General features: G+C 32.9%; 2 protein-coding genes across 2 annotated transcripts; one reads left to right on the top strand and one right to left on the bottom strand.

Annotated features, from left to right (window-relative positions):
* Positions 1-387: 387 nt before the first annotated feature.
* On the top strand, positions 388-5,964 carry LOC120070294 (ribosomal RNA small subunit methyltransferase, chloroplastic). Its single transcript, XM_039022212.1, has 10 exons — positions 388-697; positions 1,376-1,525; positions 1,876-1,932; positions 2,436-2,534; positions 3,081-3,176; positions 3,441-3,525; positions 4,436-4,488; positions 4,796-4,879; positions 5,188-5,298; positions 5,381-5,964. Exons 1-10 carry the CDS (start codon positions 449-451, stop codon positions 5,444-5,446), a joined length of 1,050 nt encoding a protein of 349 aa, XP_038878140.1. The 5' UTR covers positions 388-448; the 3' UTR covers positions 5,447-5,964.
* Positions 5,965-7,706: 1,742 nt separating this feature from the next.
* On the bottom strand, positions 7,707-10,840 carry LOC120071419 (protein-ribulosamine 3-kinase, chloroplastic). The gene is made up of 9 exons (XM_039023697.1): positions 10,613-10,840; positions 9,912-10,065; positions 9,741-9,831; positions 9,528-9,602; positions 9,349-9,437; positions 9,128-9,246; positions 8,623-8,763; positions 8,270-8,346; positions 7,707-8,147 (listed from the first exon to the last, which is right to left on the bottom strand). Exons 1-9 carry the CDS (start codon positions 10,710-10,712, stop codon positions 8,001-8,003), a joined length of 993 nt encoding a protein of 330 aa, XP_038879625.1. The 5' UTR covers positions 10,713-10,840; the 3' UTR covers positions 7,707-8,000.
* Positions 10,841-17,312: the final 6,472 nt, after the last annotated feature.

Raw genomic sequence — 17,312 nt, 5'->3', positions numbered from 1 at the left:
CAAAATTTAAGAATATAAATGGATTAAAATATAGTTGTTACTTTCTTGCTCTGTATTATTTATTGTTATTATTACTTTTTGCGAAGGATGATATGTATATTTCTTCGTAAACTCTCTATATTGTATTTAGAAAAATGAATGTTTTCAAATATAGGAAAACGAGTCAATTTATTAAAAAATATAGTAAAATATCACTGTCTATCCGTGATAAACATTGATAGCATTGATACTAACAGATATCTATCAGTATATGGATAGATAGTGATATTTTGTTATATTTAAAAATATTTTCAACAATTTTACTATTTAAAAAAAATATTTTTTTCTAAAAAAATATAATGTTAATATATATAATTTTTCGTGGCATTAACCAAAGAACATATTTTCATAAATTCGGAGATACTTTTATCCACGTTCGTTCGGATTGGGAGTTGCGGAGAGTGAGAAAATGGCGGCACCGCCACTTCCAAATCTCTTCCTCCCGCCATTTTCACCCACGAGCTATAGACTGAGCCCTAATTCCTATTTTTCGGCTAGTACTGCCACTGCCACTGCCGGCGCACGGCGGGCGACTCCGTTCGTTGCTTGTTCTTCTGCAACAGCGAGAGTTGGAGAAGGAGTCAATCCAGATGATTATCATTCCACACTAAGAGCTCTCAATTCCAAAGGCCGCACGCCCAGAAAATCTCTCGGCCAGGTCCGTTCCCCAACACCGTGTTTATCTGATTATCTTCTAGTCATTGAAGTAATTTATGATGCTAATTTCGTTAAGCTGCGTTTGAATTACTGGGAAATTTGGGGGAAATTGGGAAATGTATAAGATAATCAGTAATTTCCATGTTATAAATTGTGCGGAAGTCTCAATATGATACTGAGAGAGGGAGATTATATATAATATATCATTCGATTATATGTTGGAATGCAGGAGGCAGCCTTTCTTCTGGATAGCATTTGGTAATTGAGAGTACGCCGAGTATCTGGATAATTTTGGGGAGATTTATTCTCTGCGCATTGATGCTTTTCTTCACATAAATCCTTAGGGAATGATTTTTTATTTATTTATTTTTTGATAACTGGTATTGAGGTTCATTTCTTACATTATGTTCATAGGCCATCTTACTAGTCCCCATAAAAGGTCCGCCTACCCAAAGCTTGGGAGACAGTGAGATTTTAAGTTAATTTTTAAATATGGGGATTGAACATAGGACATTGGAGGGTTTATTAGGAATTAATTTAATGTATTAAAAACTGTAAATGGCATCGACAAGTTTGATTATCCTTTCTCAAATAGAAGTAGCGGTTGGTTGGATTGGACAAAGTTAGATTTTGCCTATAAATTCCTTCCTTCACACGTTGGCATCTTCTATGCTTGCAGCATTATATGTTGAACTCTTCAATTAACGAGCAGCTGGCTGCTGCAGCTAATGTTAAAGAGGGCGATGTGGTTTTAGAAATTGGGCCTGGAACTGGGTCGTTAACCAATGTCCTCATTAGTGCAGGTGCTACAGTGCTTGCAGTTGAGAAGGTTAGTTTTCTTTTTCTGACTTATGATCAGTGATTTCTGTCAGATATCAATCCTTGGATCCAGATGGGAAAAAATGTGTATCAGTTTACGAGGCAAATAGCACTTACTATAACATATACTCTATTTTCTTGTCTACAAGAATTCAAATCTAGGAATGTTTGAATCTTTGTTCAAATGCTATACTATATCGATTGCTTGACCTGTTAAGTCTTTTAAAGGATCCTGTCAGTGTCCACAATGAAAACAAGAACTTGAAGTTTTGGTTCTCAGATGCAAGTTTTGATTTTACTCTGACTATCAACTCCGACATCTCCCATCTTTCTTATTTTGGATACACTGTTCGAGTACAGGATTCATATATGGCTGCTCTAGTAGATGAAAGATTTGCTAACACAAACAGATTGAAGGTAAGTTATATTGTATTTTTTCTCCCTTTCGTGATTTAGTAGGTTTGCCGATCAAATTTCTTTGAGTACTAAAACATCTTACTTATTAAGAAGATCACTCCTATAAGTTGGTATTTCATTTTCTTGTTAATTTTTCTCACATTTAAGTCAATCAAGAAAGCTACCGGTAAGATGACCGGCCATGTAACTAGTCACTCTTTTATGCAACACCCGAAGTTGCATCATTGAATATTCCCCATTCACCAAGCACCCTCTTAAGATTCATTTTTGATATCACTAGAAAATGTTTCTTCAAAAGAAAAAAAAAAGGTTATCATTAAGAAATGCTTCTTATAGGTTGCTAGGTGCCAGGAATAATATATTTGTCACTTTTTACTTTAGCTCTATGTTTATTACGAGCATTTTTTTGGAAGTTGCTTGATGCATAGGTGGTCAATATAAATTTTGCCATGTTTAATCTTACAGTGTAGACAATGTTGTACTATTCCAACTGGAACATGCAGGTTCTGAACGAGGACTTTGTTAAATGTCATGTGAGCTCACATATGATGTCGTTGCTCAAAAGTATTGAGTTGTCTGATTCAAGATCACAACCTGCTAAAGTGAGTACATCTACTAGATATGCTTCTTAACTTGTCACATTTGCTTATAATGTGTCAGAATATGGCCAGTGCAATAACCATTTTCTGTTGTTGATGTGAGTACATCTACTAGATATGCTTCTTAACTTGTCACATTTGCTTATGATGTGTCAGAACATGGCCAGTGCAATAACCATTTTCTGTTGTTGATGTGAGTACATCTACTAGATATGCTTCTTAACTTGTCACATTTGCTTATAATGTGTCAGAACATGGCCAGTGCAATAACCATTTTCTGTTGTTGATGTTGGTGTTGGTGTTTTTTATTTATTTATGTAATGGTTCACAAGTTCTTGCATATTCTTAGATAATTTCAAGAAGCAGTGGTTAAGCTCCACATCTCTTAATGGTGGCATGATGTTTTTGTTTTGATCATAAAGTGTTTGTGATGTTTGTATACGTTGTTTGGGAAACTCAAGTCCGTTCTAGTTTATTCTTCAAATAGTGTATCCATTTGAAGTGAACTATTTTATTCTAAATTAGCTTACTTGAATTTCTTGTCTGCAGGTAGTCTCCAACATACCTTTCAATATAAGTACAGATATAATTAAACAACTTCTTCCAATGGGAGACATTTTCTCAGAAGTTGTTCTTTTACTTCAGGTATTATTTCTTACCTTTGGAGAATAATTTCCAAATATGATTGGGACTTTCTTGTTTGTGGTTAATGCTTTTTATCTTATTATTTTTACAAACCTATTTTTGTCATTGAAAGAAAGAAAGAGAGAGAGAGAGAGAAAAAACAGGGAGAGAGAGAAAAGAGAAAAAAAAAGGGGGGGAAAAAACTTAAAACTTCCAAGTTCCAATTTAGCTACGTATTGTCAGTGTCTTTTCTATAGGGAGACTGATTTATATTTAAACTATCAGGAGGAGGCAGCTCTACGCTTAGTGGAAACATCTCTGAGGACATCCGAATATCGACCCATCAATGTATTTGTGAACTTTTATTCAGGTATCCTACCAGTTGTACTCTTTCCATATTGTTCAGAATTTTGTGTATCTCATCCATATGTGTTTCAAAATTTATGAATGCATTAAGAGCTCCATCAAGTAAATATGAAAATATATTTAATATCATATAACAAGAAAATACTCAAGAACAGGGAATAAACTCTAGAACAATCAAATATGAAAATATATTTAGAATTTTACTATAAAATCATAGAAAAGTAGTAAGATAACCACTAGCCTTTCGAGAAGGCTAAACTCTTCTAAATTCCCAATAAGGAAATCACCACAAAATTCTTCACACTTTTCTTCCACTCCCACTCCCTCTTGCCCTAACATATTTACTAGCTATTTACTATTAAGCTTACTAATACTAATACCAATAATCCCAATATTATCCTAACTAGGGGCCTTACACTCTATTTTGTAAAAGTAACTATTTTAATGATTGATTACTTGATTCAAATTATCAAACCTTAACAACCTATGTAATACATTGTTTTATCGCATAATCTTATCGAAGTTGATTGTTTGGGCTTGTATCAGGTATCTCCATATTGTACTCTTTGGATTATTTCATTTATCAATTAAATGTTTCTTATCAAAAAAAAAAAAAAAATCTTCCTAAAGTTGGAAACATTTTTTTTCACTCTTTTTTCTTTTTTGGCAGGTCATAATGATTAACGTATACAAAAATCCAAGAGTTCAGATTCAACTAGAAAACTGAAGGAGACAAATTATGATTCAAATTTGTTGAAACAGAGTTGAACTATATTAGACTTGGATGAAAAATAAAATAAGTTGCCCCTAACTATTGCATGGATAAACAAATAACCAACTACATGTATCTATGTTCAATGCTTATCATTTTTTATGAAGTTATATATAAAATTTCTCTTACATTTCCTTCGTAGGTCCTGAATTGAAATTTAAAGTTCCGAGGACAAACTTTTTTCCTCAGCCTAATGTAAGTGATCTATAATTTGTGAGATATCATTTCTTTTCTAATTGTTTTTCTCTTCATTTTTCTATAAGTATCCCTCAAATAATCACCAAAGTCCTTAACATCTTTAATAGCCTCTTCTTTCTACATTTTTCAGCCACCTGAAACATGAATGAAAATAATAGAAAAAGAAAAAGGATAATGAAACTTCAACTTAGAGAACTTTTGGACACATGGAATTACTTCCAAGTCCAACCCCATTCGTAACTTTATTCTTCACTCACACAGAGAGTTTGAAAACTGATATTTTCTTTTATTTACGATTTTACAGGTTGACGCAGCTGTTGTATCTTTCAAGCTGAAGCAATCTGCAGACTATCCGGCAGTTTCATCCACCAAAAGTTTCTTCTCAATGGTTATATATTTTGCTCTTAATCCATACATATTCCTTTTAACTATTGTGAAAAACTTGGCTCAACCAAAAACTGTCTTTGCGAAAAACCAAATTATATCATTTGCCTCAGTCACTGCATTTGCATAGAAGAGTACCCACAGCATACGTTGCTATGGTATAGTATGACTGTATACACACTTCACGTTTTCAAATTTCACACTTCTAAAATTAAATTAGTGAGCCACCAAATTTGGTACCGCATATTGGTTTCTTCCTTAGCGTATTTTCTACTGTCTTTTGACACGCCTTGGATTGTTAATGGATTATAGGTTAACTCAGCATTCAATGGAAAGCGTAAAATGTTGAGAAAATCTCTTCAACACATATGCACATCCCTTGAGATAGAAAGAGCTTTAAAAGATTCTAGCCTTCCCGCAACTGTAAGGCATATTATATCTCCTGCCAATCTTTTGTTTCCTCATTATCTGTTAACTGGTTTCTTTATATTTCATTTGTTTGCAGTCAAGACCGGAGGAGCTAAGCTTAGATGATTTTGTTAGGTTGCACAATTTGATAGTGGAACAGTAGTTCCTGAGGCATTAACTTGAAAGGATGATCAACTCAAGTTCCTGCAGGATGGCTGTACTTCCTACTTTGGAAACCATCACTAATCAACTATCTAAGAAACGCTTAATTGGTGGCTCTGTATATGAGGTCGTAAGGATGGTATCTGTATAAGGAATGCTCATTCATCGTTTTTACGCTAACATAAAAGAAGAAAGGAAAGAAAGTGAAGGGTGGAACATGAGAAGTCAACTGGGAAGGAAGCGTCCACAGCAGCTCCAGGAGAAGTATCAATGGAAGCTAGGTAAGCGAAAAGAGAAGGGGGGATTCTTCTAATTTCTATTATTTCCCTCTTTTAGTGGTAATTTATATGAGCAACTTTGTTGTTACTGTTCATTTTAGGATGAAATAAACTCTTTTAGTTGTATCTTGTATGTAACTGAACTTTAGTGTTGGAAAGGATAGAAATCAGCGAGTTGAAAGTTGAATCATGCATCCCTTCATCTTGTTGCTCAATTCATCTATAGCCTGTTCATTTTTGACACACGAGTGCTTGATATGTGAACTAATACGTACTCTTGAGAGGTCATTTCAAGGGCCTTGGTGTTTCAGATTGTTGAGACTCAAATATTTAATAGTTTAATTATCGGACAGTGGACTTTATGTTGGGAGCTATATAGAAATAATTTTGAACACATTGACATATGGTGGTATTAGTTCGATAGTACTTAAGGTGCGTGTAATGTTTGAGACATTTAAAATATTTACGACAAAATTTAAACTTTAATTGAATTTATTTATCGAAATTGTGTATTTCTTGTTTTAAGTTAATTTACAATGTAAATGACTTGTGATAGATGTGGTAGAAAATTTTGAATATTTAACAAGAAATATAGAAAGATTGAAAAAATTAAAAATATGTGGATGAATAAAATTAAAGTATAAAATTTTAAATTTGGAGACAATAATACTATTTTATCAGAGAAAATTAGTTTATGAACTTTTAAAACTCTATTTTGACACGATCCAATGATCCAATGTTTTTCTTTTACAAATAATGAAAATTTTATTTCATTCCTTTTTAATTTAATCACTCTGATATAAGAAACCATATTTTTGACATGGAATTTGAGCCAATAAGTTGTATTTTATTTATTCTATAAAATGATAGTGTATAATTTCTATGAAATAGTATAATATTGAAAGAAAAAAAAAGAGATACAAAAACAAAAATTTTGTTTTTGTTATTATGTTTGTTTGTTAGATAAGTAATATGTAAAAAACTGGAAAAGAAAAAGATTTAAAAAAAAACCAAATGGTACAAATAAAATTATTTTAAAGAAAAAAAACTTTTTGGTACCTAGGTTTTGAGTATAGTTTCTATTTAATTTCTAAATTTCAAAATGTTACACATTTAATCATTAATTTTTGAATTTGATTTCAATATAGTCTCCAAGTTTCAAAATGTTACAATTTTACCTTTTGACATTTAAGTTCTGCTTCAATTTGATCTCTATGTTTCATGATTAACACTTTTAAGAAAAATTCTTATAAATAAAAAAATCCCAAAAATATTTACATTTTATAACAAAAAGTTCCAAAAGTGCTTTGTACTTTTTGAATTTTTTGATATAAAATGTAAATATTTTAAAATATTTTAAAATATTTTTTATATTTAAAAAACCCCACTTTTAAACTCAATTATTCACTAAATACTCATTTTTTCGTATTTAGTATTAATTTATGTTAATAAATTAAAAATCATTAAAAGAATTATAATTAATTAAATTTCACTATTTTTTTTTTCACTTTTGGAATTAAATTCAAGATTTCACTTCATAATTATTTTTAATTAATCAATAGATATTGATGTCAACAATTGAAAGTGAGCATATAATGAAATTTGAGGTTAAAAATATAAAATCTTGAAACATAAGAACTAAATTAAAACAAAACTCAAAACTCCAATCTCAAAGATAAAATTATAACATATTGAAACTTAGAGACTAAATTAAAACAAAACTCAAAACTTGAGAACCAAATTAGTAACATTTGAAAACTTAAGAACCAAATAGAAATTGGACCAAAATATTTAAAATATAGGTGTGAATGCAAATTGTATAAACGCCTATTTTCCCATCTCTCCTCTCGCCACCCTTCCATTATTTTTCCTTCTCTTCTCCAAAAAAAAATGACACAAATAACTAAAGGAATGGTATAATCGGCATTTATGAAAAAATAAAGAGCGAAATAGAGAGAAAAAAAATTCTCCTCGTACAGCACCTTTTAGATATAGAGATTGATATTGCATGTGTGATCATTGTAGTTTAATGTCTTAATTATGTACACCTCATACATGAACTTAAAACTATTAGATTGAATTAAAACAAACAAGATTATATATGGAAGTAGGTAATTAGAGAAACGGCTTATCTTTAAGCTTTCAGCTGCCATGCATTGAGAATTATACAGAGAAGTTGAGGAATGGGATACATATTCTATACAGCTCTAACAACAACAGGCAGCACCAAAATTGACTATGAACCACCAAACAAACCTCACTTGAGAAAAATCAGGTCTAAGCCTGTAATGTCCGCAGATAATCATCGATTATCGACATGGCAGATGAACGGTACCCGGAACCAAAGAGATTATAATGATTCAGGTAATGATACAACAGATAAAGATCTCTCCTCTTCTCAAACCCACGTTGCTTGGGCATAACCTGGACAAAATGACCAAACATAAATGTAAGAACTAGTTAGCAAAGGAATTAAAGGTGGGAAGTAGACAATTGACAAATAAAGAGGAATCAGCCATCAGGAGGACATTAACTTGGAATAATACCTTGAAATAAGCATCATAGAAAGATCCTCCAAACCCAGCACACCATGACATTCCAAATTCTGCTTCATTGTGTCCATCTGAAAAATGTAGCCTTAGAAACCAAACACTTGCTAACATAAATGATTTCTTTGGATAGAAATTTAAAACAAAAGGGCAGGGGAAAGAAATCCTAAAAACCCATTCGAATAAGAGGTAGGAGCGTTTCGACTTTGATTCATCTACCCCTAAGATCTACCATGTATGCTTCTACTTCTACTTCCGAAGGGATCGATTTCAATTTAACTTATCTTTTTGCATACAACCATTACTTGCTTAATTGCAAATGCATGAAGCATGAGGAAAGTTGAACTTACAATAGCATGCTGGGTCGAGTATAACAGGCTCTCCATTCTTATCAGAGCTGATATTTCCACTCCATAAGTCCCCGTGTAGCAAACATGGTTCGATTGTGACATTATCAAACAGAGGTCCAATACTTTTTGCCAGCCTTTGTCCTGTTAAATGCAAAAGCTACATGAAGCATTCTCATTGCACCACAATTTTCAATCAGAAAGACAGCCAAGGGCAGCTGTCTATACAGAGAATAACCCCATAGTTCTTCATCTTCACATGATGATAACAAATTACTAAATCCTGTAATATCTATTTGACTACCAAATCTTCTAAAGAAATCAAGGGTTATATTACCCCTTTTAGAGTCCATTACTAACTATGAAGTACATGGAAGAACATAATAGCCCTTTATCACTCAAAACTAAAAATTAGTGCTATTCTCTAAAAGTTAGAGAAGTGGTTATACTTATATTCTTGAATGTCTACCAAACCAAATTAGTGCTATTCTCCCAAATCAAAGTTCACCTTTCTCATAAATCGTTCTATCGCCATACTGGTCAAGCGCTAGCCTCAGCTGAAATCCCAATCTTTCTTCCGCATAAAACTGTACCCAATCTGATGACCAAGTGTTCATTTGTGGAGTACTAGGAACATTACAATTAGAATGAGAACTCACTTAGATAACTCCGCTTCAATTGCTAAGAATGGTACTTATCTCTGACCAATGCATCTACTTGAAACACTACCTGCCAATGGTGTTGTTGATATCAAAACCAAAGCCCTTATCAGATTTTCCAGCTTTGTGCATTTCAGCAAGCTTTCTTCCCAGCTCAGACTGAGGCCAGTGTAAAGGGTAAATTTAGAAGTTCTGTCGCCATCTTTATCATATTGATACCGATGAAAAAGAGGATGGTCAATTTCTCACCTGGTTGCCTCTGGAGGAACCAAATTCAATAAATTCCATAATGATATATGAACCACCAGAAGGTAAGGATCCGAACTGTAACGAGTAAAATAAGGTCAGTTCATATTTCTAGTCAAACAATGGATGAATGAAGTACAACTTTATGGAAGAACAGTGACTGGACTGAGTAATGAAGTATAACTTTTCTTTTCCCAGAACTGAAAATCACCAAACCTTGAATGGTTTAGGAACACGGATAGTTTGAGTTTCGTACATTGCACTTAAACCAAGAGCCTCAGCTTCAAACATTGAGGGTCCAATGCTCCTGAGTAAGTTTCATAACTGCTCATAATTTCTTTTACTTCTTTTTATCATCTGTCAACTATAAGAACCCAGAGTTCTTACCTATTCCTTTTCACAAAAAAAGACCCTGCATCGGTGTCGTAACGATTTGCCTGGTTGATGCAACCACCACCAACTGGGCTAATTTTTGTTATCTGTGTTGCCTTTCCTTCAGAAAGAATCCATTCTTTTATAGGATCATCACCCATTGCTGCAACTGAAACGATTGAAAATGATAAACTCAATCAACTCAGCTCACCTAGAAAGTTCATTAATATCAAATTTCTGCAGTGCAAGCATGCAGTTCAGAGAATAACCTTTAAATTCCACCAGACACAAAGATCATCTGAAATTGAATAATTGAAAACTTCCACAGACAGAAGGCAAGAGCAATTAAAAGCAGTATTAGAGTATAGATAACAGTATCGGCAACTGAAATTTACAATAATCCAAAGAAACCCAGATATAAACTGGGAATTTCTAATATCCTAAAAACATCAAAAAAAAAAAAAAAAAAAGTCTCAAACAACATAAGAAAAGCATCAATAACATAACACAATGGGAATGCACAAGGCTACAAGGCCACCCCAGAGGCCTCATATGACAAAGAAAACAAGCCCTTCAAACTCAAATTTAGAATGAAAGAACACAAGATAAGAGGTATGGCGATTAAACCGCGAAATTGAAAGAAAACCGGAAAATGGAGAAAACAGTGAAGTAGGTGTGCAGCTAACAGTGTAAATTATGTTGAGAATTGAACTCACCGGAAAGTGGTCGGCGTTTGACGGAGGAAGGAGGAGGAGGGCGAAGCAGAGAAGGGAAAGAGGAGGAGGGGAAGTAATTGAGACACAGGTGTGCCGCCATTATCTTTTTGGAGGACGGCACACGAGAAGAGGAAGACGGTGCACGGTGTTGCGTTACTTTGAAGCTCTGTGTGGATGGGAAACTGTTGAATCAACGCCGTATTCACCTCCAAAATCTGGGCCGTCCTTTTTTTCCCCCTTTAATAACAAAATCATTCTTTTTATAATTTCTACGTGTTACAAATTTAGGCTAATGTTGTTAAACATATTTAAATTGAATATATTAAAACAACCTTTAAAAACACATTAGTTTCACGTAGATTCTCCTAAAATAGCTACAGTTTTTAGTTTTCAATTTTATATATTTTTTTTATATACTTATCTATTTCTCAAACAATCAAATCTATTTTCTATTTTTTATGAGTTAAATCCATCCTTTTGTATATATACCATATATATATATTTTTAAATACAACTATGTTTTTTAATATTTAAAAGTTAATCTATAACAAACAAAATTTATCAAGTTAAACAATTATTTAAAATTTAAAATTATGTTTTTTTTTTAAAAAAAATTATTCTAAATCTATTTTAATTATTATATTCAAAATGAGATGTTTTTGTACTTATTTACTAAACACTCTAATCTACTTGTTTAAATTTAAGCTTAAATTTACCTTCTTTTCATAGTTGATTTTTCTCAATTATTTTAAAAGTTACAACAATCCCAAATAGAGTTGGTTAATTTTAATCTTACCTGTTGATAATATGTTGTCTCAAATACTAAATGTAGTTCAACTCATATAGTACTTCAAAGTAAGAGATTCGATTTCTACTCTCCTCCTATAAAATTCATTATTTTGGACAATATTGTTAAAATAATTATTTTAGAGTTATAACACATACCTATGATGCCAGATTTTAAAGTAAAAAAATTGATATTGGAGATAATTTAAAAATAAAAAATAAAAAATCGATTTGTACAAAATTTTGTTATTTTTGAATCTAGTGAGTTTGCAATATATATATTTGGTTGAAATTAATGGGTGAATTAGGGGATAGATATAGCAACACTAAGTCTATTGTTGCAATTTGTAAAATTGAAAGATTCAAGTTAAACTTGATACAATACCATAAGTTTATAGAAAAAATTATTATTATTATTATTATTATTATTATTATTATTACAACATAATGATTTAAGGCTCTAACATTTTGTAAGAAATTATTGTGCCTTAGGGAGAGCAAATTTGAAGTTTGATTATGCATTTATGCTCTTGCAAAGGGAGAAATTATTTGAGAGTAGAGAATAACGTAGCTAATAATTTTGTTAGATATATGAGAGATACTTTATATATATATATATATATATATATTTCGATTGTATCAATTATTTTATTACAAGATTTTGTACATGTGTCATATCTTGTGACACTAAATAAAATTCTCGAATTCCAATAAGATGAGGTCAATATAAGAAAAATAAATCTTATTTCTTCTAATTGTTAAATAAAAATGTTGAAATTAAATGATCTTTTAATATGATTATGGGCGTGTTGTAGAAGTATCAAAAATATTTTAAAAAATCAGGCCCGTGACCCACATTTTTTTAATTTTGTAAAAATGAAAAAATATTTAAGCCCAATCCAATTTCACTGATGGATTGAAAAGAAAAGGTAAAAAATACCCACAAATTTAATTCACTTCGAGCTTTACTCCTATTCTTTCATCTTCACAAAATTTTAGGGTTTGTTGCAAGTCCACAACAAAAGCTCTTCATCTTTCGTTCCTTTCTCAAGTTTGCAACAAACGCTCGGAGCCATTCCATGTCCTTCCCTTAGTCTATTACTGTATTGTCTTCGGCGAAAATGCCCTGGTCCTTCCCTTTATTCCTGCATTGTTTTCGGGGAAAATCCCCTTCGATCTTGTCCAACTACAAAAATTGTTGTGCGATTATGTTTCAAATGGAGGTGTGATTAATAATGGAATATTTAGGTTAATCCTCCATCATCACTTTGATTCTCGTATTAGGCAAAATCTAGGGAAATCGGATATGTGTTGTAGGTTACATTTATCTCATTTAAGTTTATAATTTAACAAAAAAAAAAAAAAAAACATTATATACTATTCACCTATTCATATTTGAGAAAGATGAACAAAAGCGGAAAATTTCACAAAATGACCCAAAATCCAAAATTTTTTCTACCAATGACCTCTTCCTAAAAACTTTTCTATCACTGATATTTTGTCTATGCGAAATTCCAAAATTACCTATAGTTTTAGAAACTCCTCAAATTGCACCACATTTCTTCTTCCTTCAACGATTTCTTCAACCCTTCATTCAATGTGCATTTAATACAACACCAACATTCAACAAAAACATTACTAATATTCTTCCAATAGCATTGAAGAGAATGGAAGGTCACTCTCAGTATTATTATTTTTTTTTGCAAAAGGTATTGTAATTAAAGTGTGGAATCGAACCTCAAACCTCGAGGTCGATAATACGAGTATTATGCCAGTTGAGCTACGCTCTTGTTGGCAGTATTCACTTTCTGTTGAACTCCCCACGAAATTTTCTCATTGTTCTCTCGTAGCTTTATCTCAGAGTTTCAGTCCAACATCTTCGTTGATCACTTTCATCATCAGATTAAAAAACGGAGAGAATGTAAATAATATTCTACGATTTATTGTCCCAAATTGCTTTCATAATAAGTGTCTTTTAGCATTAAATGAACGATTGTATAGTAATATATACACAATTGTTCATTACAATATAAACGATCGTCTATAAATTATTATACGATTGTTCGTTACAATATAGACGATCATTCATAAATTACAATACGATCGTATAGTAAATTATAAATGATTGTGTAGTAATTTATACACGATCGTTTAGTAAATTATAAAAGATCGTGTAGTAATATATATACGATCGTTCATTATAATATAAACGATTGTTCATAAATTACTAGATGATCGTGTATAAATTACTACATGATCGTATAGTAAATTATAAACGATTGTGTAGTAATTTATACACGATCATTTAGTAAATTATAAACAATCGTGTAGTAATTTATCAACAATCGTATAGTAAATTATAAATGATCATGTAAACATTTATAAACGATCACATAGTAATGTATAAACGATCGTTCACTATCAATGATTTGTTTATCCCATTGTAGATCAATGACGCTATTTCGCATCTTTGTACGATTTGGTGGGGATTGGGATGAGTCTGGAAGAAATTATGTTGGTGGTATGAAAGGTCTGAAAGTCAGAAATAATATAATAGTCAATGAATTAGTGAGTATGATGCACCAATGACTGAGTATCGATCCGGATATGTTTAATATACACATCAAATGTTGCTACAATCTATTGGTCCCGGCTCCCCCAATTGACATATCGACGATGAAGATCTTAGCTTCTTTTTAGAAGGCAGTGATGCATCCCGGAAGCCATTATTTGTATCAGTTACACCTTGTGAAAGTCATGGAGTACACACGAACAATATGTACTAGTATTGCAATCCAACCGATCAATCCATTTCAACCAGTCAAAATTGTGGGTTTGCAACCATTTCGACACACAATATTTATACCATATCTTCACTTGATGATCATATTGAGCCATATAACTTGGAGGATGACCGAAGTGAAGCTTGGTTTGGTCATAACAGTGAACCCAGATGTACTTTACAATTCGATACTGAACATAGATATGGACAATCTTCAGGACTACAAACTTCTCCAACATCTAACATCCATGTTCCAACCCCACCTGCTCCCGTCCCACCTGTTGTGATGCCTTCAGTTCTAATGCATTCTACCGTTCCAACTGAACCATTTGTTGATATACCCAGACCATTAAAGGACCCGTCGAATGAACGACCTCATCATAATATCTCATGGCTGTCTAAATGACGAGGATATAAAGATCGGTCAAATTTTCTTTTCGAAATATGATTTGTCAGTTAAATTATTGATACTTGCAATAAGAAAGAACTTTAACAACTGTGTAAAAAAATTCAAGAAAGAGCTTTCTAATTATCCGATATTCGGTTGAGGAATGCAGGTGGAGGGTTCGTGCAAAAAAAATGAAAGAAAGTGATTCCTTTAAAGTGATGAAATATCTCAGTGAACATACATGTTCTCTTGAAATGAGAATTAGTAATCATCGACAAGCAAAAAGTTGGGTTATTGGACACTTAATCAAGTCCAAATACGAACAAGTTGGTCGAACCTACCGCCTAAGAGATATAATTGAGGACGTCTGATGAGATTATGGAGTGAACATAAGTTACGGGCGAACTTATCGCGCTAGAGAGTACGAATTGGTGTTCGCACGAGGGTCGCTAGAAAGGTCATATGCTATTGTTAGGGCATATGGCAAGACGTTTAAGCTTGCAAATCTAGGTATGATATTTGAGGTTGAAGTAGAGGACGAACAATATTTTAAGTACGCCTTCATGGCAGTAATCGTTGTTGATGGGATCCATTTGCACGAGAAATACAAAGGTGTGTTGTTAATAACAATGTGTATTGATGACAATAACAACATATATCCTATTGCCTTCAGTATTGTAGATGCTGAGAATGATGCATCATGGACTTGGTTCATAACTCATTTAAAGGCTTCGATAGGAGACGTTCCTAATTTAGTGATTATATCAGACGTCACATCTCAATTGCAAAGGCTGTTGCAAGTATATTCCTTGATGCATTTCATGCCTTATGTATACACCATATTCGGAACAATTTGGTTGATAAATTCAAGAATAAGAACATAATCCCACACTTTTACCTAGCGGCGAAAGCTTATAGAATGTCTGAGTTTCAGATGTATTGAGCTAAGCTCCATCAATATCCTGGTGTGACGGCCTATCTTGAGGAGGTTGGATTACAACAGTGGGCAAAGGTTTATCAAGTCCATTGTAGGTATGACAAGATGACAACAAATATAGTAGAATGCCTCAATGGAGTGTTGAAATATGTGTGAGAACTACCAATCACAAAGCTATTAGAGCATATCCGCGAGTGGCTACAAGGTTGGTTCTATATCCGATGTACACATGCAATGACATGCACAAACATTGTAACTGATTACACAATGAATATTCTTAAGGAATCGGAATCGATGTCTAGAACATATCGTGTTTCCTTGATGGATATGCATATAATTAATGTGGACGATGGATATTTGAGGGAGTTGGTTGATCTTTGTTCACAGACATGTACTTGTATGGAGTTTAATTGCTTTGAGATCCCGTGCTCCCATGCAATATCTGTAGCGACCCTGAGAAACATTAATGTTCAAACATTATGTGTAAAATGGTTTACAGTTGAGTGAGTGCTTGCTGCTTACGCCGAACCAATCTTCCCAGTCGGACACAGACAAGAATGGATTCGAAGATCAGATCTTGGAGATTTTGAACCAATTTTACCACCGCAAAAAGTAGCAAGTGTAGATCGACGTCAAACCGTCAGGATACCTTCAATTGGAGAGGAGCCACGACAAATACATAGGTGTATACGATGTGGTTAGAGAGGATATAACAAGAAAACGTGCAGACAAACATTGATAACACTTGGCACTGGCCCATCTAAGTTAAACAATATGTAATTTTTTTGGGGCGATCGTTTAGTTTTTCTGTACGATCGCTTAGTTATTTGTGTGCGATTGCTTAGTTATTTTTTTAGGTGATCGCTTAGTTATTTCTAGACGATCGTTTACATATTCTTAAACGATCTTGCACATCATCTTAAATGATATTTTACTTATATTTGGACGATTGCTTAGTTATTTATTTTCTTAGTTAAATGTACAATACCAATTATATTCTACAAATTTAGCACAAATTTATCTAAATGATCGCATAACTAAAACTAAACGATCGCATAACAAAATCTAAACGATCGCATAACAAAACCTAAACGATCGTATAACAAAAACTTAACGATCGCATAACAAAAACTAAACGATCGCATAACAGATATCTAAGCGAACACGTAACAGTTAACCAAACGATCGCATAACAAAATCAAAATGATCGCATAACAAAACCTTAACGATCGTATAACAAAAACTAAACGATCGCCTAAAAACAACTAAACTATCGCATAAAAACAACTAAACGGTTACATAAAAATAACTAAACGACCGCATAACAAATATCTAAACGATCGCGTAATAGCTAGCCAAACGACCACGTAATAAAAACTAAACGATTGCGTAACAGATATCTAAACGATGGCGTAACAGTTAGCTAAAAGATCGCATAACAGATGTCTAAACGATCACGTAACTGTTAGCTAAATGATCGCTTAGTATTCTCTATACGATCGCTTAGTAATCTCTATCCTATCGCTTGGTAATATCTAAACGCTCGCTTAGTATTCTCTATCCGATTGGTTAGTATTCTCTTAACGATCAGGAAATGAACGAAATGAAGGGAGACCCTATCGTTGTAAAGTATTCGTAGAGACGCGCGTTCACCAAACGGTCTGAAGGCTTTTTTAGAACTGGGGGTAATTTTGGAATTTCGCATGGGCAAAAGATCAATGGTAGAAAAGTTTTTGGAAGAGGTCATTGGTAAAAAAGTTTTTGGATTTCGGGTCATTTTGTGAAAATTTCCAACAAAAGCGGTGTT

This window comes from Benincasa hispida, chromosome 1 (assembly GCF_009727055.1).
Source record: "Benincasa hispida cultivar B227 chromosome 1, ASM972705v1, whole genome shotgun sequence".
NCBI classification, from domain to species: domain Eukaryota; kingdom Viridiplantae; phylum Streptophyta; class Magnoliopsida; order Cucurbitales; family Cucurbitaceae; genus Benincasa; species Benincasa hispida.
Note: the sequence above shows the minus strand (reverse complement) of the source record. Positions and strands in the feature narration are given on the sequence as shown.